Source organism: Lacerta agilis, chromosome 3, assembly GCF_009819535.1.
Source record: "Lacerta agilis isolate rLacAgi1 chromosome 3, rLacAgi1.pri, whole genome shotgun sequence".
Taxonomy (NCBI): Eukaryota; Metazoa; Chordata; class Lepidosauria; order Squamata; family Lacertidae; genus Lacerta; species Lacerta agilis.
In genome coordinates this window covers 88,346,492-88,368,665 of record NC_046314.1, presented here as the reverse complement: position 1 = coordinate 88,368,665, position 22,174 = coordinate 88,346,492, and the positions used below count along the sequence as shown (strand labels likewise).

General features: G+C 47.7%; 1 protein-coding gene across 1 annotated transcript in view; it reads left to right on the top strand.

Annotated features, from left to right (window-relative positions):
* Positions 1-6,456: 6,456 nt before the first annotated feature.
* The window catches only part of LOC117044645 (extensin-like), a 47,366-nt gene continuing 31,648 nt past the window's right edge, over positions 6,457-22,174 (top strand). The window contains exons 1-3 of the mRNA XM_033145453.1: positions 6,457-6,541; positions 6,644-6,813; positions 8,083-8,646. Of these exons, the coding sequence (XP_033001344.1) occupies positions 6,457-6,541; positions 6,644-6,813; positions 8,083-8,646 (819 nt within the window). The remainder of the gene's footprint in view (positions 6,542-6,643; positions 6,814-8,082; positions 8,647-22,174) is intronic.

The following is a 22,174-nucleotide window of genomic DNA, read 5'->3' as shown; positions in this document are numbered from 1 at the left end:
GCTCCCTCCCGCAGCAGAAAGGCAGGAGACGCCTATGTTTTTCAGGGGACGCCGATAAAGTGGCAGGTGACCCCTCCGAGAGCTCCGAGTGCCAGGATTGGGGCAGGGGGGCGCTTTAAGTGGATGCTGTGCATACAATCAATGAACGAGGGCCTTTCCTCCTCTCTGCAGTCTTTGCACCCAGGTGTGTCTTTTTTGCAGCCCAAAGGGGTTCATTGCAGGCAAGTCCGTAGGGGCTTCCTTCCTCCCAGGTAAGCGCGCCTAGCATCCTAGTCTCCAAAGGCGAGCTTCTCCAGCTAGCTAAACAGAGAAGCAAAGTCTGTTGAACTTCCTGGGATTAACTCCTGACTAACCTGGTTTTGGGTCGTAGTCGAAAGTGCACCCCAAGGTTTCTCTATCTGACCCAGGCCATGCCTCTCTGTTCCCCATTGCAAAATGGCATTGGACTACTTGACATGGTTGTTGTGAAGGCAGGAAGGTCCATGACTGCAACTTCTTCTACAGGTGTCTTCTATATGTATACCTGTCCAGTTTGGGTCAATTATTTCTGTCATGGGAGCCAACTCCTAGGGTCAAGGGGTTTTCTCTGCCCAGAAAGAAATATTTGAAGTGGCCGGTCCCAATAAAATTGATGGGCATTGCTATTCAAATAGTGTGTGTGCACCATGTCATGTGATCGATTATGCGGGGCGGGGCTTACCTGGGTCCCCCAATATTTTATTCAAGTTGGCACCCCTGACTGCAGTACTCTATTCAGAATAGTGGGGCAGCACCAGGGATGTAAAATTGAATAAAATATGGGGGACAGGTAAACCCCGCCCAGCGTAATCGATCACATGACACGGTACACACACCCCATTTGAATGGCAGTGCCCATCAACTTTGGGGGGCAGCCCCCTCCAATATTTTATTGCCGAGACCTGTAAGGTAGGCTTGGCTGAAAGAGCAGGAATGGGTCAAGGCCAGGCTATGAGGTTCATAATTCTATCCAGTTCCCCTTTATCAAACCACTAAGGGTGCAATATGATACTTTTTAACCTAGGAGTCAGTCTCCCTGAGACAGTGTGGGGTAGCGATTAGCGTGCTGGACTAAAAACTGGGCTCAATCCCCCCCCCCAAGCCGTGAAGCCCCCTGGGTGAACCATAGCCAGACACTGCGCCTCAGCCTAACCAACCTTGCAGGGTTGTTGCATGGATAAAATAGGGCATGTTTATACAGCACCTTGAGCTCCCGGGAGGAAAATGAAATAAACTCTGGAGGACATTCTGAGGGTGACAGCATTGTACTAGGAAAGGTGGCTGCTGCCCCTTTATTTACCAATACAGTATTATGTTGGAAACGCTTTGTAGCATTTCCCTAAGGAGAAGTTTTAATGAGGGTCGGGAGCGATAGAGAGAGGTGTGGGTGGGTGGGTTGTCCTTCGCCCCTCCCTTAAGCCGGGAGTCTCAACGACCCTGTAAGCTAGGGTTGGTTGGAAGAGCAGGAATGGCCCCAGATCAGCCAGTGAAGTTAATGGTTCTCCCCAGTTCCATGTTTTCTAGGACGCATATCTGGCAGGAAGACCCTCTGAGCGCCACTGCACTGTGCTGGACAAGGTGGCTGCCCCAGGGTCAATGTCAATAAGAAATGTGCAGAATTTTCCTCTTTTACCAACGAATTACCCACGAAAATGAGACAGGCGCCTGAATCCTGCCTTTTTGTTTCAGGAATCTTTCCCTGCGGTGTAGCCCAGTCATTTATTGAATATTAAGGGCACAGCTGCAGAAAGGGTTTTGTTCATAGCTGTCAACTTTTCCCTTTTCTTGCGAGTAATTCTATTCGGAATAAGGGATTTCCCTTAAAAAAGGGAAAAGTTCACAGCTATGGTTTTGTTGTCCTGGGTGTTTTTTGGACCAACGTTATCGTATTTAGAGCTTATGTTTTTAACTTGTAGGCCCCTTCGATGGCTTCACACTACAAAACAGCTTATAAATTTGTTAACAATAATTTAAAATAATAACCACTACCAATTCTCGATCTCACTTTGCTTGAAACCCATTTTCAAAACAAATACGCAGTATGTACTTTTGTTACCCAATAAAATCTTTTAATAACTCTTTTTAAAAAGGAGAAAGAAACCCATTCTCTCTAAAATGCCAACATTTATGGAATATTAAGGACATAGCCAAATAAAAGGGGTTTTTTTGTTTTTAGAACTTATGTTTTTTATGTTTCTTCCTCTTTTTATCTTGTAGGCCGCTGCGATGGCTTCATGCTAGGAAGCAGCTTATAAATTTGTTAAATAATAATAATTTAGAATAGTAACCGCCGTCTCTGTTTCTTTAAACCGGATCACTGTAGAAGTTGCACCCCAATTCTGGATCTCGCTGTGCTTGAAATCCATTTTGTCCCAAATGCCAAACATTTCAGGTTCCTTCTGACATTTTCTTCCCTTGGGGACCCAAGTTCTCTCACCTGAAATGAAAGCCTTCCGAAAGGGCTCCCAAAAGGCTTCCTTCATCCCCATTTAAAGCGCCCCCTTTTAACCTCAGGGAAAACGACCCCCCCCCCAGGAACCAGGAGACAAGCACACGAGTCAAGGTTGCAGCGCCACCCAAGGCGCGCTTACCTGAGAGTAAGTCTCATGGAACTCAAGCGGACTTACTTCGGAGTAAAAATGCTGAGGTTTGCGCAGTCCCTTCGTAGGAAGGGTGGAAGGTTACTCAGTATCAATGCCAGACTGTTTTACTAGGCAAAGTTAACTACTTGCACCCTGCCCCCCCCCCCCCAAAAAAAATAGAAATTCAATTCTCAGAAACAGTGGTCTTGCAGAAAAAATGTAAAGCACAAAACTTAAAACTGCTAAATGTATTTTAAATTGCAATAATGAATAATACGACAATCTTTGATCATGATTATATTTGATTACTCAAACATAAAAGAACATGTAATAGTGCACGAACAATTTCAAATAATCGTGTGAGTTGTGATGTTAAAATGTAAGTCTCATAAATGTTTCATTACCAAGCATATCAAAATCTCTTTGCGTGTTTTATTTTCCTTTGCAAATGTGGTAAACGATTCCTTCAAGGCAACCAAAGACAACCAACCACACCCTAAGCCACCCCCAACCTCTCTCACCACCAAGAAAATACAACAGGCGAATAGTAAAAGAACCCACACAAGTAACGCTGACACAAAACCCCACACATACAGTATGCAGACGAATAGCAGCATAGCCGCCGGACCCCCACCCCACTCACCATTCCCACCTCCCCCTCTTTTTTATTCTTTTCCTAACATAACACTGTATGCAACACTAATGTCTCCCAACAAATGAAACTGATTTGTAGAAAGCACAACTTGAAAAAGAGACAACGCACGTATTTTTGTAAACAAATAAATTTTTAAATTAAAAAAAACCCACTTCTGTTTCAATGTATCTGAAGAAGCGTGCATGCACACGAAAGCTCATACCAAGAACAAACTTAGTTGGTCTCTAAGGTGCTACTGGAAAGAAATTTTTATTTTGTTTTTTCCATTAATATAGTTGCCAAGCCAATCAGCCTTTTTCGTAACACTGTTGAGCGTATGTAAGTTTTTATAAGTTTGAGCTTTGAGAAACGGCGCCCACCACTTGCCAATTGAAAGTGTGAGAAGTGGTATTCATTGTGGCAGCATAGACTTTCGAAGCCTTCGACCTATTCATATAAAATAAAAATAAAACAATGTCAGAAATTTATAAGATCTAACAAAAACCAATCGATATAAAACTGTGCTCCTCAAAAATTTCTCGCCCTAGGCGGCTCCCTCTGTGACATGAACTTAGCTTGGGCGTGTCTATCCGGAGAGATTTCAGCCAGCTCTACATCAAAGGGGTCAATGAATATTTGGAGCAGGTGGGAAGGGGTTTTTACTCTTGTTATCTCTTCATTGAGGTAGACTGCACTAATCAAATCAGAATGGTCCACATCCCGTTGCCAAGCCTCAGCAGCTGATTGAGGACTTGCTAATTAGTACTTGGCTAACTCCATGGAAACGACTAAACAACAACAACAACTCCTCATTGCAACATAAATCAACTTCCAAATCTCTGCATGGCTATGGAACGATGGCGATGGGCCTGAATTGGTCTTATCTAGATCCGTGATGGGATAAGGGATGCCAAATGCAATGGAGAAGAGCAAATTATTTTTCTGGGCTAGGTAGAGAACTTCTAAGAGAAAGGTGATTCTTCAAAACCATCTTGAACGTGCTGGATTTGCAGTTTCAGAGAGGTCTACTTGGAATATTATTCTAATTAACTGTGGTTTTAAAACTGCAGTGTGCATTGCAAATGGCTGCAAACCTCCGAAAAATATCCACACTTAAACGCCCCACAATATGGGAGTTCTCTCCTGGATGATAGGCAGAAATTCAAAAGGGCGGTTCTCTCTCCCACTCTTGATTTTGTTTGGTTAATATTTATTAACAAGAAAACTAAAACAAAAAAATTATTGAGTATCTTGAGTATTATTTAACCTTCATCCAATATCGGAGGGAGCGCGGGAAGAACACACACTGTATAGTTCCTGTATATGGGAGACCGATTAGACTATATGGTAAAAGATGAGACGCTTAAGTTTGTGCAGTAAACGCTTGCCACAGCACACTAAAGAAACAACCCAATTTATATCCCTTTAATAAGCGATTGTTTTATTTTAAATTACCAACAACAGAAACTGTATCTTTAAGGTATAATGTTCTGTAAACTAAGCTAGGGTTGCCATATTTCAAAATGTTTTAGAGCTTTGTTTTTTTTTAAAGAAACCCAAATTTGAATACTGTAGTGATTTTAAGCTTTTTGAGTTGTTTCCGCTGCTTTTTCCATCGCGTTGCCCTACAGCCGATTCGGCAATATTCCCCACTCCCAACGCCAATTTTACACCCGAAAACCAGGACCGAATAGACAAATCTTTATTACAACTGATAACTAACGAAACAACCATTCACATTTTTAAAAACCTGCAAGAAATGTGTTATTGGTTAGTGAACTTCCCTGGGTGGGTTAAAAGACTGCCCGTAAACAACGTTATGTGGTTTGTGCCATCCTAGAACTTTCACTGACCTTATCAATAAACACACCTCAATATGCATTTCGAGGGCATTTTATGTCCAATGTGGTTTTTTTTGTTTCCAATAGGAAAATGGTAAATTGTACCTTGCTGAAATTTGGGAACACAGTATAGGCGGACTTTTGTAGCAGTGCCTTAGAAGGATTACCCTGAAGGTCCACTTATATGTACCGCACCATGTTGTTGTGAGGATAAAATGGCAGAAGGAAGAACCATTTTTAGCTCCTTTGGGGGGGGGGAATATAATGCAAATGTGGGAGTACTGGCAGAATGTTTGCTTCAAAAATCATTCTCGCCCTGCCTGCCTTATTTTACCCCCCGTTGCTGCCTTGGACTTTATTGGAGCAGGAGAACTTTCAAAACTTTTGAGCTGCTACTGCTCGAACCTTCACCAAAGCAATGAAATTGCAGTGTGTGAATAAAGTACAACAGTAGTTGACCCAACCTGGACAGGTAGAAAAAAAACAACCTTCCGGCGATTCCCAGCAAACTGAGAGTCAAAGGCACGGCCTTTTACAGAGAATGTAACCCCCTCCCTATTTAAACCTTAGCTCAACCTTCCCCCCTTTCCAATCCCTAGGGAAGAGGTGGCGAAGCTGGAGCCCTGAAGATGTGTGGGACTCAATTGCCTCTGACCACTGGTCATGCTGGCTGGTCCCGATGGGAATTCTAGCCCAACCACACCTGGAGAGACCCCCCTCTCTGCATCCCTGCCACGGGCTGCCCCGCCACCTCCTCGAAAGAGCGAGCCTGGTCCCTTGGGCTGTTCTCTGCTGACTCCCCTCCCCACCCATCTTCCAGGTCGGGACTCCGGGGGCGCATCAAGTGAAAGGCCAAAGTCCAGGTCCCCCGTTTGTTTGAAGAAACAACAACAACAACCCATTCGACAGTTTGTGCTCGGTTTCATGAACCTCGCTTTGCACTCCGTTGCAACCCAGGCGGCGCTTTTATCAGCATCATCGCTAGGCAGCACCTTCTTTACAGCTACCTAGCCTAGCTTTGGTGTCTGTGTGAGATATATAGGGATGCGTGTGCGTGCGTGATCCTTGCTATTTATTACATTCCTAGATTGCCATCTTTGATGCTGATCAGGCCAGCTCAACCAACAGCGATTCCAAAACATACACAAAACACACTCAAAAATAAGGAGGAAGGGGTGGGGAGGTCTCCCCGAGGTGTTCTTAGGCGAGGGAGGCTCTCCTTCAGCGCCAGGGGGTCCCGCCCGCACCTTGGCCCCACCCAAGGGGGACCAATGGCTGAGCCGGGAGATCCCGCCGACGCCCTTTCGGCGGCCTAGAAAAGGACCCACCGCAAGGCCTGCGCCCACATTTCATCCACACCACCCGACGAGAACAGCAAAAGATGGCTTTCCGCGCCTTCCAGAAGGACCTTCCCGTCGCTTCGGAGGAGCCACCTGCTTTTCTTCCCTCCTCTTCCTCCGGCTCCGGTAAGTATCTCACCTTCGAGGCCAAGAGCGGCGTTAGATTGGGGGGGGGGCAACTTAGGGAAAGCAACCTGCTTATATGCACGCCGCTTTTCTCCTCTGCAGAGATCCCGCCATGCAACCGGTTTGGCTCGTCGGACCGGAGGACGAGATTCAAGTTCACCGATTTCCAGCTGGACGTCCTGGAAACAAGGTTCGGTGTACAACCGAACCCCACCTACTACCAGAGGATGTTGCTGGCATGCCTCACTGACATCCCTGAGGATCGCATCCAGGTGCGTTGCGGGGGGAGAGATGGGGGGGGGAGGACCCGATTCTGCCGGCAAGAAAGGCGAGAGGGGAGGACCTCGGGTAGAGACTGGGGGGCCCAGGAGGAGAATCGACCGGGAGCTCCCTTCCAGGTCTGCCTCTTGTCTTGCCAACCCTCGAGCCTGGGCGCCTTTCTCGGGACGCCCGTCGCCTGTGCTCAGGTCCTTGCAGAGCCAGGCAGTGGCCCGGGCCAGGTAGATAATGTGGCCCTTTTTAAAAAAAAATTGTTTCAAGGCTTGAATCCTATCTGCATATAAAGACAAAATGGAAAATATAGATATACAATAGTGCTTTTTTAAAAAATACATAGGGAAAAGGATTGTTTTAAGTATTAACATTGATATAATGGTGAGCGATTGTGAATATGCTGACCGAGGCCCCCTTTGGAATCGGAGGCCCGGGCCAAGTGGCCCATGATGTGACCCCCCCCCCCCTGTTTGGGCCTGCCTGTGCTCGACGGGCAAGGGAAACTCCGCCGGGGACCTTCCTTGGCCGAGGCGAGCAGGGCTGGAGAGCTTCCAGGGGAGGCGATGCTCCTCTCGCCCAGGGCGGCTGCTCCTCTCCCCCGGCCTCGCCTTCTCACTTCTCTCGTGGCGCTCGCTCTCCTTCCGCGATCGGCCCGCCTCCCTCGCAAGAAGGCTCCCTCCCAGGGCTGGCGTGGCCCCGCGTGTCCTTCCCGCTCCCTCCCGGCTGGGTCTCGGGGGTCGCGTCCTCTTCCAGGCTGGAGACCAGCGTCCTTCTTATGGGGAATGAATGAGGCTCCTCGTGGCATTTTGTTCGAGGGGAGCGGGGGAACCGCCCAGGGAGAAGCAAATATGGCGGGAGGGAGGCCTCTGCTTCTCCTCTAAGGACATGGAGATGGCGGCGGGAAGGCTGCAGGGCCCCTTTCTGTGGGGCCTGACGAGACCCCCTCACGGAGCCACCTTCGAGGTCTTTTCCTCGCTTCGGTGGGGGGGGGGGACTGATGAATTTCAAGGCAGGTTTTTTTTTTCTTCGCATGGGGAATTGGGCAGGTTTAGGAGGGAACATGGGGAAAAGGATAAAAGGTCCAGGGATATTATCATGATCAAATTCAGTGTGTGGAACTTGACTGGATCCCCCATGATCTGGCCCGTTCTGGTGGGAATCCAAGACCAATAACATAAAGAGATGGTGGCAGGGGGAGAGGCTCAAGTCTACCATCCTTGGTTTCTTGAGAACACCTGTGGTCATGCTCCTCTTCTTATTCCTCACAGCTCTGGTTCCGGAACCGGCGGGCAAAGGCACGGAGGGCAAATCGTGAAAATTGCCCTCCAGAAAATGTGTCCTCCAGGGCCGGCTTCACACCTGTTGCTCAGGTTCCAAATGTTGGCATGCCAGTGCCTTCCATTCCTCAAAGCTGCAGTCTGCCGTGTCACCTGCCAAGATATTGTCAGACTCCAAGCTTTGGCCTGCAGCCACTTCACCAGGTCCAGCCTCCAAGCTTTGGCCTGCAGCCACCTCACCAGGTCCAGCCTCCAAGCTTTGGCCTGCAGCCACTTCACCAGGTCCAGCCTCCAAGCTTTGGCCTGCAGCCACTTCACCAGGTCCAGCCTCCAAGCTTTGGCCTGCAGCCACCTCACCAGGTCCAGCCTCCAAGCTTTGGCCTGCAGCCACTTCACCAGGTCCAGCCTCCAAGCTTTGGCCTGCAGCCACCTCACCAGGTCCAGCCTCCAAGCTTTGGCCTGCAGCCACCTCACCAGGTCCAGCCTCCAAGCTTTGGCCTGCAGCCACCTCACCAGGTCCAGCCTCCAAGCTTTGGCCTGCAGCCACCTCACCAGGTCCAGCCTCCAAGCTTTGGCCTGCAGCCATCTCACCAGTTCCAAGCATGGAGTCAGTCCCCCCCAAATGCTATATCAAATAAATTTTGTCATTTTTAGCCTAACATAAGACTCTGTTTTTGTTGCATGAGGGGGGGAGCAATGTCAGAAGTGGCCAAATGCAGTCAGAAATCTTGTGGGTGTCCTTGGGGCAGTTATTTGTTGTCATCTCCACTTTAACCATGCAGGTGTGGGAATGTTGTGGATAGTAGGAGAGGATATATTGATTCAATATTATCCTTCCCCTCTCACACAAGTGAGTTATATAGCAGAGCTCATTCCCCTTTACACAACAGTTGCTGATTCATTTGAATCTCTCTAGTCAAACAATCCAATGGGCATGCTTGTAGTTAACTACACTACACTGTAGTGCATCTTACATCCTTGTATGGGTGGACCCCAGAACCAGCAGCCAGCATCAGAAGCACTGGCAAAAATGGAAGAGAGTGGCAAAATAGAAAGATGGCTGCATGACTGGCCCCCTGGTAGGATCTGCAAGGTCACATGCAGGGGGAGGATGCTCCAGACCAGGTGGAACAGGAAACTACCTTGGCTGGAGTAACATCCCCCTATCTGTGTGTCCACTCTAGGGAAACAATGTTTTACTTGACTGCTCCAATGGATTACATCCCACGGCAGGGTCATGAGGAGGAAGCACCTCATCTTGCACTCAAGGGGGGGTGGGAGGAACTGTTAAGGCAGGGGTCTGCAACCTTTAAGACAAAAAGAGCCACTTGGACCCGTTTCCGAAGAGGGAAAAAAAAACTGGGAGCCGCAAAACCATTGCGGCCCACAAAAATATAAACACCCAGAAGCTCATAGCACAATTTAGACAGGTAATGAAGAGCAGGTAATGAAGGCAAAATGGCAAAATATCACGAAACGCTCCCCCCCCCCCGCCAAACAACAAGCACTGTATTAAAGGAACCGTCTGAACGCCTGACGCTGCAGGGGCAAATCTAGAAGGGGAAATCCACCCCCCCAGAATACTTACGCCCCATGAACAGCACAAATACAACCCTAAAAGTTTAGCAAACTTATGCAAAAGCACACAGCATGCACACTGCCCCAATCACTATTGGCCAGCAGAGGGGCTGGGCAAGGCAGCTGAGAGGGGCTGAAGCAGGGGGCTGATCACGTCCCCCCTGCAGGCGCGGGAAAACATTCGTTCAGAATGGATAAAATCCTTCTTTCAGTCCATGGGACTCCCGCTTCTAGGGGGGCAGGGGGCTTCTAGGGGGGCGCTGCCCCCTCCTGCCCCCCCCATCGGTACGCCCATGCTCGGGCCCCTTTCGCCACGCTGCTTAAGGGAAGTCTCCTGCGCGCCCCCGAAACAGAGCCCGGGACCGGTCGTCCCGAGCTTTTTCCCGCGCCTATCTCAGCCCGTTGGGCCGTCCTTAGCTGAACAGCCGGGCTTCCTTTTCCTTCCCAGACTGCCACGTGCCCTGGAGCCGGGCCCTTCCACTTTTTTAAAAGAGGGCTTCCCCCTCGCCCGCTGCCCCTGGCCCAGCCCGCAGCTGCCTCCTTACCTCGTTGAGTCGTCGCGCCTCGTCGAATCGCAGCAGCCAGCAGCTCCACCAGCAGCAGCCAAACACAAGCGCCAGGACAGGCACCAAGGAGGGAAGCTGCTGCGGTCTGCTGCTGCGCCTGCGCTGGCATGAAACGAGGCACGCATGAGCAGCACAGTCGCCAGCAAGGTAGAGAAGTGGGTGGGCGCAGGCGGGCCAGCAGCGCGGCGCAGCGCCCCCTACATTTGGGCGCTAAACGCACCGGCCCTGCCCGGAGCCGCAGCAAAGGTGCAAAAGAGCCGCATGCGGCTCCGGAGCCGCAGGTTGCAGACCCCCGTGTTAAGGGGAGGCTCAATAATCATCCCAGGGGCTGGGTGTGGGGTCTAAGACACCTTGGCTTTTTGTTGCCTGCATTGTTTACCTGACCTTCCTTTCAGGGTCTCAAAGCAGCATACAAGTGAATAAAATAGAATTGGGGGGGGGGGAGAGAGAGAGATGGGAATTTATGGCAGAAATGCAATAGCCTAAGGCAACTCAATGACCCATAACAAAGATTCTGAAATGTTGCTTTAAAATTGGTACTTTTATATCTTACCTTTCCTCCCTTGAAGCAGGAGGCTGGGTTATGTATGTGTCCTATTCTTCTGATATTGCCAACATTTTATAGAAATATTTCCACATATGGAGTCATTCACCACCACCCCTGGTCCAGCTTTCCCCCCTTTTTTGACACTGCTTTTCCCCTTCTCCATTAAGCCCCTGTATATTGTGATACTCCTTGTGTGTTTTATGACAAACTTTGGTTTTGGGCTGGGTTCCGGAGAAGCTTGTGAACGGGACGGGAGGGGGGAGAAACCTCTCGCTCTTCCTTTGCCCTTCCTGACTTAACGCACGGGAGAAGTGCTGGCTGTCCTAGCGAAAGAGAAGGCTGCTGCTGCTGCTGCCGCCCTGTGCAGAAACTTTCCCTCCGCTCAGGTCCTTCCCACAATGAAGGCACTGGGCAAAGGTTGGGTCTACTGTCACCTCAAAGTGCCCCCAGACTTCCAGTTCCTCCCACTGCTGCAATGGCGGCAACAGCGGGGAGAAGGGGGCTGGAGATGACCTATAGCTATTGTATCCCCTGTTGCTGTTTGTACCAATGAATGTGCCAAGAAGCCACCATGCCTTGCCCACCACCCAGCTGCCGCCCTGCCCTCCGCTGAAACTGAAGGAAGCTACTTCAGTCTGTTATTCCATAGCTCTCAATGACCATGACAAAAAAAGAAACAAAAATGAACAGGTAGTAAACATTATTAAAGCAAGCCCATTTTATTGACATAAAAATTACCAGCAGAATTTGCACTTTATTGAATTTCTATGCCACCCTTTATTCAAGGACCACAAAGTGGTTTAGAATACAAAAATGTGTAACGTAGTAACGAGCTGGGGTAAATTGTTTTTGTTACTATGCTATGTATTTTTGTGTTTTCTGTTTTGTAAACAGCCCAGTGAGCAATTATCCCGATCACCAATGTTTCTATTCTTCTTAGTGTATGTGTGGGACTTTGAGTCGGTGCCACTTTTGTGGGTTCTCTTACTATTCGCTTGTTGTCTTTCCTTGGAGAGAGGTTGAGGGTGGACTAGGCTGTGGTTGGTTGTCTTTGGTTGACTGTAGTGAGATTTGTTTTTGTGTGAGAGTGTTTTTGGATCAGGTTACAGATTGATCCGTAAAGTATGGGCAGATTCTTGTTGTTTTCTTGTTTGGCTGTGTGTGTGATAAAGGGGAGCCATACAGGGGTGAAGAGATCTTTTTCTGTTTGTCCCTGTGTCAATTTCAGTTTATTGGCTAGTTGTACTAGGTGTTGGCGGATTCTTGTTGTTTTCTTGTTTGTCTGTGTATATGATAAAGCGGAGCCATACAGGGGTGAAGGCATCTTCTTCTCTTTGTCCCCGTGTCAATTTCAGTTTATTGGCTAGTTGTACTAATAAGGCTGTTTCCCATACTATTTGATACCATTGGTCTATGCTTACTCCTGACAGGTCTCTCCTGTGTTTGCCTATGATGCTTCTGGCTTCTGAGAGTAGTTGGGTTATGGGCCCTTCATGATATGAGTGGGCATTATCTTGGAAGATGTTTAATGGGGCCAGTTCCAGGGTGATGTCTAATAATTGCTTAGTTATTTTGCATATTTCTTATATGATTGGTGTCCAAGAGATACATTTTGGGACATTCCCACCACACGTGGAGGTATGTGCCTATGGAGGTGCATCCTCTCCAGCATTTTTGTGAGTTTCCTGGGTGTATTAGCACTAATTTCCGTGGTGTTAGGTACCATTTGTAAGTGAGCTTCAAAGTGAGTTCTTTCCTTTTCGCTGATACAGATTTAAAGGGAGGTTTAGCCCACATTCTGGTCCAATGGGTGGGGTTAATTTCGGGGCTGGTGTAGGGTGTGATTGTTCATTTGTGGTTGGCTGTAGTGATCTTTGGTTTCCTGTCAAGACACCCATTTTTAAAAACTCAAGTTAGCAATTTTTAGTGTGTGCACGTGCACAAGTTGTTCCTTTGCCTAGGGCACAAAATAGCCTGACACCAGCACTGCCCATGGGGGAAGCTTGTGAACAGGATCACATCCTTAGCAGTAAGTGTTAGAAACTCTCCCATTTTCTCCATCCCCAAAGTTATGGGATGTGAAACACATAGCAACCAAGTACAAGATTCCTAGAGTGGACAATAGGAGGGGTGTTTGGCAATTCCTGTTTCATCCTGGGCTGGGACAAAACTTCCTCTGCATGTGATTAGAGGTGGGTGTGACCTTACCTGCCCAGGTAACCAAAGGGCAAGGCAGGAATCACACTTCCTCTTTCCTCTCTCTGACTCCATTCGTTTTAAGAGGGATATAAGGGATTACTAGGAATCTTATATTTAGAGGTTAAAACAAGCCTGCAGCAAGCTAACTGCTGTGCAATTTAAAAAGGGAATGTTTAAAACTGCTAAGTTATAGAACTTGCTAGTGCAAGTTAGGAATGATATTATTAAACAATATATCCTCTCCTGCCTCCCTGAACATTCCCACAAAAGTCACCAAACTCAGAAATATTTTATTCATTTACATCTTTATTTATCTGATTTCATTTCAATGCCTGCTAACATACAATAGATCTCAAGGCGGCATACTGACAGATGCATAGAAGCATCACAATTAAAACCAAAATATACACAAAATACGCTCAAAAGTGAGAGGAGGAAAAAACAAAAATTATTGAACAGAGCCACCTAACCTTCAGGCGGCCAAGGTGTATGTGTGTACGCATGCCATGCAGGCTTCTTGACTGGCTCTGCTCCTTTTTCTGGGGGGGGGGGGCGGGACACACACACCAATGACTGAGCTGGGAGATCATTCAGTGCCTATAAAAGGGCCCCCTGTACCTTCTACACCCCATTCTATCCCCACAACCTGATCAGAGGAGCAGGAGATGGCTTTTCGCGCCTTCCAGAAGGACCTTCCCGTCGCTTCGGAGGAGCCACCTGCTTTTCTTCCCTCCTCTTCCTCCGGCTCCGGTAAGTATCTCACCTTCGAGGCCAAGAGCGGCGTTAGATTGGGGGGGGGGGGCAACGTAGGGAAAACAACCTGCTTACTTAACACGCCGTTTTTCTGCTCTGCAGAGATCCCGCCATGCAACCGATTTGGCTCGTTGGACTGAAGGATGAGGATTCGAGGAGCAGGAGATAGCTTTCCACACCTTTGAGAATGACCTCCACCTCTCTTCCCAGGAGACACCTGCTCCTCTTCCCTTCCCTTCCTCCTGCTCCAGTAAGTATCTCACCTTTGAGGCCAAGAGTGGTGCCAGATTTGGGGGGGGCAAGTTAGGGAAAGTGGAACCTGCTTAATGCCCCACTTTTCTCCTGTACAGAGATCCCGAAATGCAACCGACTTGGCTCGTCGGACTGGAGGATGAGGATTAAGTTCACCGACTTCTAGCTGGACATTCCAGAAACAAAGTTCGGCGTGCAACCGAATCCCAGCTACTAGCAGAAGATGTTGCTGGCCTGCCTCACTGACATCCCCGATGATCACATCCAAGTGAGTTGCGGGGGCAGAGATGGTCAGGGGGGGAGGACCCGATTCTGCCAGCAAGAAAGGCGAGAGGGGAGGACCTCGGGTAGAGATGCTTCCAGCCAAGGGAAGACAAAGGAACAATCTCCTTATGGGATACTATATATATATATATATACCTGGAATGTAACTTAAGTCTGCCTTCTGGGATCCAGTTGTGAACAGAATGTGTGAGTAAACTTTTATACAAGACTGTGTCGTGTCTATTTTTTTAAGGAGGGAATAAAAGGAATTACCAGGAAACTTATTTTAGAGACTTAAACAAGTCTGGCAAAAACGTTATCCGCTGTGTGAGTTTAAAAAGGGGGGTGTTACTCTGCTAAACTGTAGAACTTGTTAACACAAGTTGGGAAGGATATAATTAAACTATATATTCTCCCCTGCCTCCCTGAACATTCCCACACAAATTAATAGTAAACAATTCTTCACATGCTTTAACAACAGAGGGAAAGCTTTTCTCCTCTACAGAGATCCCGACATGCAACCGACTTGGCTCGTCGGACCAGAGGACTAGGACAGCATTCACCGAATTCCAGCTGGATGTACTAGAAACCAAGTTCGAGCTGCAACCGAAGCCGGGCTACTATCAATTCTTCACACACTTTAACAGAGGAAAAGCAAGTCTTACAATTACGCCTTGGATTTGTTCCTAAGCCTCATTACAATGCCTTTCATACTAGTGTAGATTTATATAATTTTTTACGTAACACGTTTGGCACTAAGGATCTACAGCCACAGCAATTTAGACCTAAATCATATTTTGTTCTGCCCAGTTCTGATCTTTCCACCACATGCTGCCTTTTGTTGATCATGCTCTTAGCCAGCAGCACATGGCTCATCCTTTACAGAGGATGGAAGCCACAAGGTAGAAAGTTTGAGGCTTCTTTTCTCTGAAACTGCAACTACAAGATAAAGCCTGACATTTGAACAATATCAACTTTACCATTACTTTTAAAAGACGACCATCGTATCATTGTTTTTAAGAGGAAACTAATGGGGAAATTTGCCAGGAACAAGCCAGACTGGATTGCTCAACTTCTATTATTCTAACGAATCCATCAACTTGCTTCCAGCAATATGCAAGGGAACGTGCTCTGCTACTACCTCACTAGCATTTAGTGAGGAAGGATAATATTGAATCAATACAATATATCCTCTCCTACTATCCACAACATTCCCACACATCTGGCCAGTCCTGGTGGGAATCCCGAGTCCATTAACATGGAGGGGTGGGAGACTCCAGTCTGCCATCCCTGCTTTCTTGAGAACACCTGTGCCCACGCTCCTCCTCTCATTCCTAACAGCTCTGGTTCTGCAACCAGAATCATGAGAACTGCTCTCCATAATATGTCTTCCAGAGCCGTCTTTACACCTGCCGCTCACGTTCAAAATGTCGGCCTACCATTGCCTCCCCTTCCTCCAAGCTGTGGCCTACCACTTCACCTGCGAATACATATTCAACCTCCAAGCTTCAGCCTGGCTCCACTTCCAGTGCCTCCAAGATTCAGCCTGCCACCAACTCAGCAGTTCCTAGCAAGGAGCTTGACAGCCCTTCAAACCCCAGATCAAAATAAATTTCATTATTTTTAGCCTTCCGGAGGACTAGTGTTTTTGTTGTGTGAGGGGGTTAGCAATGTCAGAACTGGTCCATGCAGTCGGAAAAAAACTACCCCAGGAGAAGCAGATATGCAGAATAAGAGAGGATTTCCTCCAAGGACATGGAGGTTGCAGAGGGAAGTTTGCAGGGCAGCATTTCTTTGCATGCTCCTCAGGAACAAGGAGGGGGAAATCCCTTGAAGGGCCCACCTTTGAGGTCTTTTCCTTGCTTGGGTTTGCTTTTGGTTGGGGGGGGGTATTTTTCCAAAGTGAATTTCAGGGCAGGTGTTTTTTTTTTTCTTTTCACGAAGGCAAAGAGGGCACAGGCTTGGCAGATGTCTCCTGGAGATCCCTCCAACGAGGCTCCGCTGGGCCCACCACCTCCCTCGGATGCATAGGGGTCTTGTTCCATCCCGCTCTCCCACCAGATGTCACGGTGATAAAGAACTACTGTACACCGCTTTTAGAGGACATCTAAAGACAGCCTGAAAAGGAAATGCAAGAAACAAAATGCAAGCAAGCAAGAAACAAAATGGAAGAAAGCAAAGTGGCTGTCCAATGAGGCCTTACAAATAGCGGGAGAGAGAAGCCAAGCAAAATGCGAGGGCGATAGTGAAAGATACAGGAAATTGAATGCAGATTTCCAAAAAAAAGCAAGGAGAGATAAGAGGGCCTTCTTAAACGAGCAATGCAAAGAAATAGAGGACAACAACAGAATGGGGAAAAACAGATTTGCTCAAGAAAATTGGAGATATGAAAGGAACATTTCGTACAAAGATTACCATAATAAAGGACAAAAGTGGAAAGGACCTAATAGAAGAAGAAGATATCATGAAGAGGTGGCAAGAATACACAAAGGAATTATGCCAGAAAGATATGGAGGTCTCGTATACCCCAGGCAGTGTGGCTGCTGACCTTGAGCCAGACATCCTGGAGAGTGAAGTCAAATGGGCCTTAGAAAGCACTGCTAATAACAAGGCCAGTGGAAGTGATGATATTCCAGCTGATCTATTTAAAATTTTAAAAGATGGTGCTGTTAAGGTGCTACACTCAATATGCCAGCAAATTTGGAAAACTCAGCAGTGGCCAGAGGATAGGAGAAGATCAGTCTACATCCCAATCCCAAAGAATGCTCCAACTACCACACAATTGCGCTCATTTCACACGCTAGCAAGGTTATGCTTAAATTCTACAAGGCAGGCTTAAGCAGTAAGTGGACCAAGAACTCCCATAAGTGGAAGCTGGATTTCGAAGGGGCAGAGGGACCAGAGACCAAATTGCAAACATGCGCTGGATTATGGAGAAAGCTAGAGAGTTCCAGAAAAACATCTACTTCTACTTCATTGACTACGCAAAAGCCTTTGACTGTGTCGGCCACAGCAAATTATGGCAAGTTCTTAAAGAAATGGGAGTGCCTGATCAACTCATCTGTCTCCTGAGAAATCTCTTTCATCCTCCTTTCATCCCTAACAGCTCTGGTTCTGGTCCTGCTGGGCAAAGGCACAAAGGGCAAATCATGAAAATTGTCCTCCAGAAGAGGTGTCCACCTCCAGGCCCTTATTTACACCCACTGCTCTGCTTCCTATTTTAGCCAGCTACTAGCGCACCTGGGTTCAAGTACCAGCCCATTGCCATCCCACACTCATCCAAGTTCCAGTCTGCATCCACATCTGGCTTCAAACACTATCCTATCACCATCTAATCTGCTTCCAAGCTCCAGCCTTCAACCAATGTACCTGTTCAAAGCTACAACCTGCCACCATCCCACCAGATCCCAGTATGGAGCCTGTCAAGCCCCCAAATCTCAAATCAAAATTAAGTTATTTTTAGGCTACCCAAAGACTGATGTTTTTGCTGAGAGAGAGGAAAGGCAATGTCACAAGTGACTACTCAATGTGGTCCATGCAGTCACAAAGCTGGTGGGTGCTCTTGGGGCAGTTATTTGCTTGCAGCTTAACATACAAGGTCATGAGGAGAAAGCACCTCATCTTGCACACAGGGAGGGAAGGCTGAACTTTTAAGGGGAGGCTCATTCCTCAATCCCAGAAGGTCTAAAGAACCTTGTTTGTCAATTACATTGTTCTCCTCACCTTCCTTTCCAAGGACCCAGAGCATCATACAAAGTGTCCTACCTCCTTTTAGCAAGCTAGCGCCATTAAAAACAAACTTTGAGGCAGTCCCTGATCTCAGAGTAACACATCACACAAAAGACGCACCCTGGTTGTTCAGAAAAATGAAGGTGCAGTACAGAGATTCCAAGGAATCCACTTTCAAGTACAACCCTTTTAAATGTGTATCAGCCTCTCTCTCTTCTCACTAAGTGAACATGCAAGTTCTGTGTACTATTCCATTACCCACCCATATTTGCATACCTTGTGAATTTTCCACTTATTTGCCATCTTAATTCAACTGTAAATATTCAGTTGCCCACCCACTTATCTAATTCAACTGGTACTACCAACAGATAAATTATTTTTTTCCAACTAGGCTCCAGGGGTCTATCGAACTTCATTAGACAGCAGGAGCAAGAAATGGATTCACACATCTTCCCAGTTCCAGAGGATCCTCTCCACCTCTACATTGCTTCTCTTCCCTCCACTTCACAGGGTTCCACTAGCTCGGACAAGTATCTAGTCCTCAAGACAGGAGGCTGGCCTTCATGTCAAGGGAGGGAGGAAAGTCAACACTTCTGCAGCTCAAGGGATCCCACAACAAGGGATTCTGCACTGCTGTGGATCAGGATAATCTGACCTGAGGAAGAGGACAGCCTTCAGCCCCTTCCAGCCGGATGTTTTAGAGATGACCTTCAGGGAGGTCCCCAGAGCAGAGCACCACAAAAGCACATTGTCAGCCAGTCTCACCAGCCGGACCCCAACATATCTGGTTAAGAATACATTACTCCTGTTTGCCATTCCTTTGACGACACTGAAGTTAGGAACGGCTGTGTATCTTTCCCATGCTGGAAGAGCATGTCCACCTTTGCTTAGAGGAGAGTCTAGCACCTCCTCCATCCACCTCACACAGTCCCCTCCAGTTCTGCTGGTCCTCAAGGCAGAGAGAGTAAGGCAACCTTGCTAACCCAGCTTGCCCCTGGCAACTCTGGGCAAGTCAGAGCCACTACAGCCCATTGGGCCAGAGTGGCAGGAATCAGAGGGGTCCAGTGTCTACGTCCCACTGGATGTCCTGGAGGAAGTATTCAAAGAGATTATGGCTGTCCAAGGGTGAGTAGAGATGGCTGTCCCAGCCAGACCTATTAGTGATATTCAGAAGCAGAGTGCCTCCTATAATCACAGATGGTCCTGGAGAACTTCTTTCAAGGGAGACTAGTGCAGCTGGTGGAGATTCCAGAGGGTGCAGTTCTGGTGAATGGAGGTGCAATTCATTCTCCCTCTGCCTTGGGAGATGCACAAGACCTCAGTCTCCAGCCTTCTGGGCTTCAGTTGAAGGAGTAGAGTTTGCAGAGCAGGAATGAAGCATCTGAAGAGCAGCATTTGCTGAAGAAATAAATTGGTGCTCCTTTAAATGCACATTCCAGGAGAATATGAGATTCCATGTTCACCTAAGAGGAAAACAAATTATTAAGGAAAAGAATCGGATATGGCTTCCAGTCACTATGTATTGATTATAGATGCCAAAGAAGATAGGAAGTAAAGATTTGTCCATGATTTCATAGAAGCTAAAAATAGCTGTGAGATTCTCAATATACCTGTTTCTCTGTGGATCTTCCTATGTTGTACTAGACTAGCTCAAACTTACAAAAACATGTACTAAGTTGCTGCTGACTGGGAGATCAAACCACAGGTTTCTGGATTGCCTCAAGGTGTTCTTGCATTTTCATCCATGCCCTCAGTCCTCATTCATTCCTGGGACCCCTTCCTCCACCAACAGATCCTCAGTCCAGGGTTCATTATGCCAATATAGGGTCTATATTTTGCCCCCAACCCACGCCTCTTTTCTCACAGGAGTGAAACCTGGAATGCCAATGCCTCATCCTCACCTCCTGCTCTCACACTCACTCACTGCCTTCTGCATACACGTGTGAATGAGGGAGTCAACCAGACAACGATACACCCCCCCACAACACTTTCCCTAAGATACCCCCACTCCCTTCTTACACACTTACAACAGACTTAATGAACCAAAATACCCCAACGAATTCCACAGTCTCTGACAGCTCCCAATTTCTCCCCACCCCACTACTCTCACCCCTTGGCACCGCCACTGAGCCCATGGGAAAAGTGGGAATTTAAAGAGTGACGGGCTGTACACTAGATTAAACAAACTCAGTGTAGAGCCATCGGTTTCCTTGTGTTTATTTCAACTCATAGTAAAAACAGTCAATCATCCAGTAGGAGTCCGTCGTGCCCCTCCCAAACCCCAGGTTATATATACTAGTTTATTGACACCAACGGTCAGCCTGATAGGCTGATTCAAACTTCCCTCCTGGAGCCGGATTGGACGGCTCCTACGGGCCAATCAAGTTACTGCATTCTAGAATCCTACCTGCCTATTGTTCTGGGATCCAAGCTCAAGACGTAACACTAGAGCAGAAGAAGTCAATCACTCTCTTTCCATACCAACCCAACAGCTAACTCCTGTCGACTCCAACTTTTGGTCAAAAGCCACAGTGTTCTTGGGGAAAACACGCATGTTGCATTCCAATAGTAGACCCTTTGCAACTACCAGTAAAGCTAAATCATCTATCCCCATTCATTTCAATTAGTTTTCCCCAAGAAAAACTGACATTCCTTAGGCCTATCGCATCAGTTTGACTGGGCTGGAGATTAGAGGAATTAATTCCTTTAGAAACAAAAAGCAAAACAATTCAGCAGACAAACAGAATGTTAACGGCGGCAACTATTGCATTTCCATTGCAGAGCACGGGGAGAAAAAAAATAATCAACACTTACTGCGTATCCTCGCGGTGTACTCAGCAACCTAGAGACGCCCCAGCAGCAACCTCTTCGCAAACCGAGGACCGGTTGAGTCTGTAGGTGTCCTCCCTGGAGCATATAAAGGGCTGAACCGGATTGGCCCAAATTAAGTCCAGCTGAACCGGATTAGCCCAAATTGGATCCCGGTGTGTCCTGGGAGAGGCTCCCTCCCGCAGCAGAAAGGCAGGAGACGCCTATGTTTTTTCAGCGGACGCCGATAAAGTGGCAGGTGACCCCTCCGAGAGCTCCGAGTGCCAGGATTGGGGCAGGGGGGGGCGCTTTAAGTGGATGCTGTGCATACAATCAATGAACGAGGGCCTTTCCTCCTCTCTGCAGTCTTTGCACCCAGGTGTGTCTTTTTTGCAGCCCAAAGGGGTTCATTGCAGGCAAGTCCGTAGGGCTTCCCTTCCTCCCAGGTAAGCGCGCCTAGCATCCTAGTCTCCAAAGGCGAGCTTCTCCAGCTAGCTAAACAGAGAAGCAAAGTCTGTTGAACTTCCTGGGATTAAACTCCTGACTAACCTGGTTTTGGGTCGTAGTCGAAAGTGCACCCCAAGGTTTCTCTATCTGACCCAGGCCATGCCTCTCTGTTCCCCATTGCAAAATGGCATTGGACTACTTGACATGGTTGTTGTGAAGGCAGGAAGGTCCATGACTGCAACTTCTTCTACAGGTGTCTTCTATATGTATACCTGTCCAGTTTGGGTCAATTATTTCTGTCATGGGAGCCAACTCCTAGGGTCAAGGGGTTTTCTCTGCCCAGAAAGAAATATTTGAAGTGGCCCGGTCCCAATAAAATGATGGGCATTGCTATTCAATAGTGTGTGTGCACCATGTCATGTGATCGATTATGCGGGGCGGGGCTTACCTGGGTCCCCCAATATTTTATTCAAGTTGGCACCCCTGACTGCAGTACTCTATTCAGAATAGTGGGCAGCACCAGGGATGTAAAATTGAATAAAATATGGGGGACAGGTAAGCCCCGCCCAGCGTAATCGATCACATGACACGGTACACACAGCCCAAACCACTAAGGCTGCAATATGATACTTTTTACCTAGGAGTCAGTCTCCCTGAGACAGTGTGGGGTAGCTAATTAGCGTGCTGGACTGGGAACTGGGTCAATTCCCCCCCCCCAAGCCATGAAGCCCTCTGCGAGTGAACCATAGCCAGACACTGCGCCTCAGCCATCTTGCAGGGTTGTTGCATGGATTAAAATAGGGCATGTTTATACCTTGAGCTCCCGGGAGGAAAATGAAATAAACTCTGGAGGACATTCTGAGGGTGACAGCATTGTACTAGGAAAGATGGCTGCTGCCCCTTTATTTACCAATACAGTATTACGTTGGAAACGCTTTGT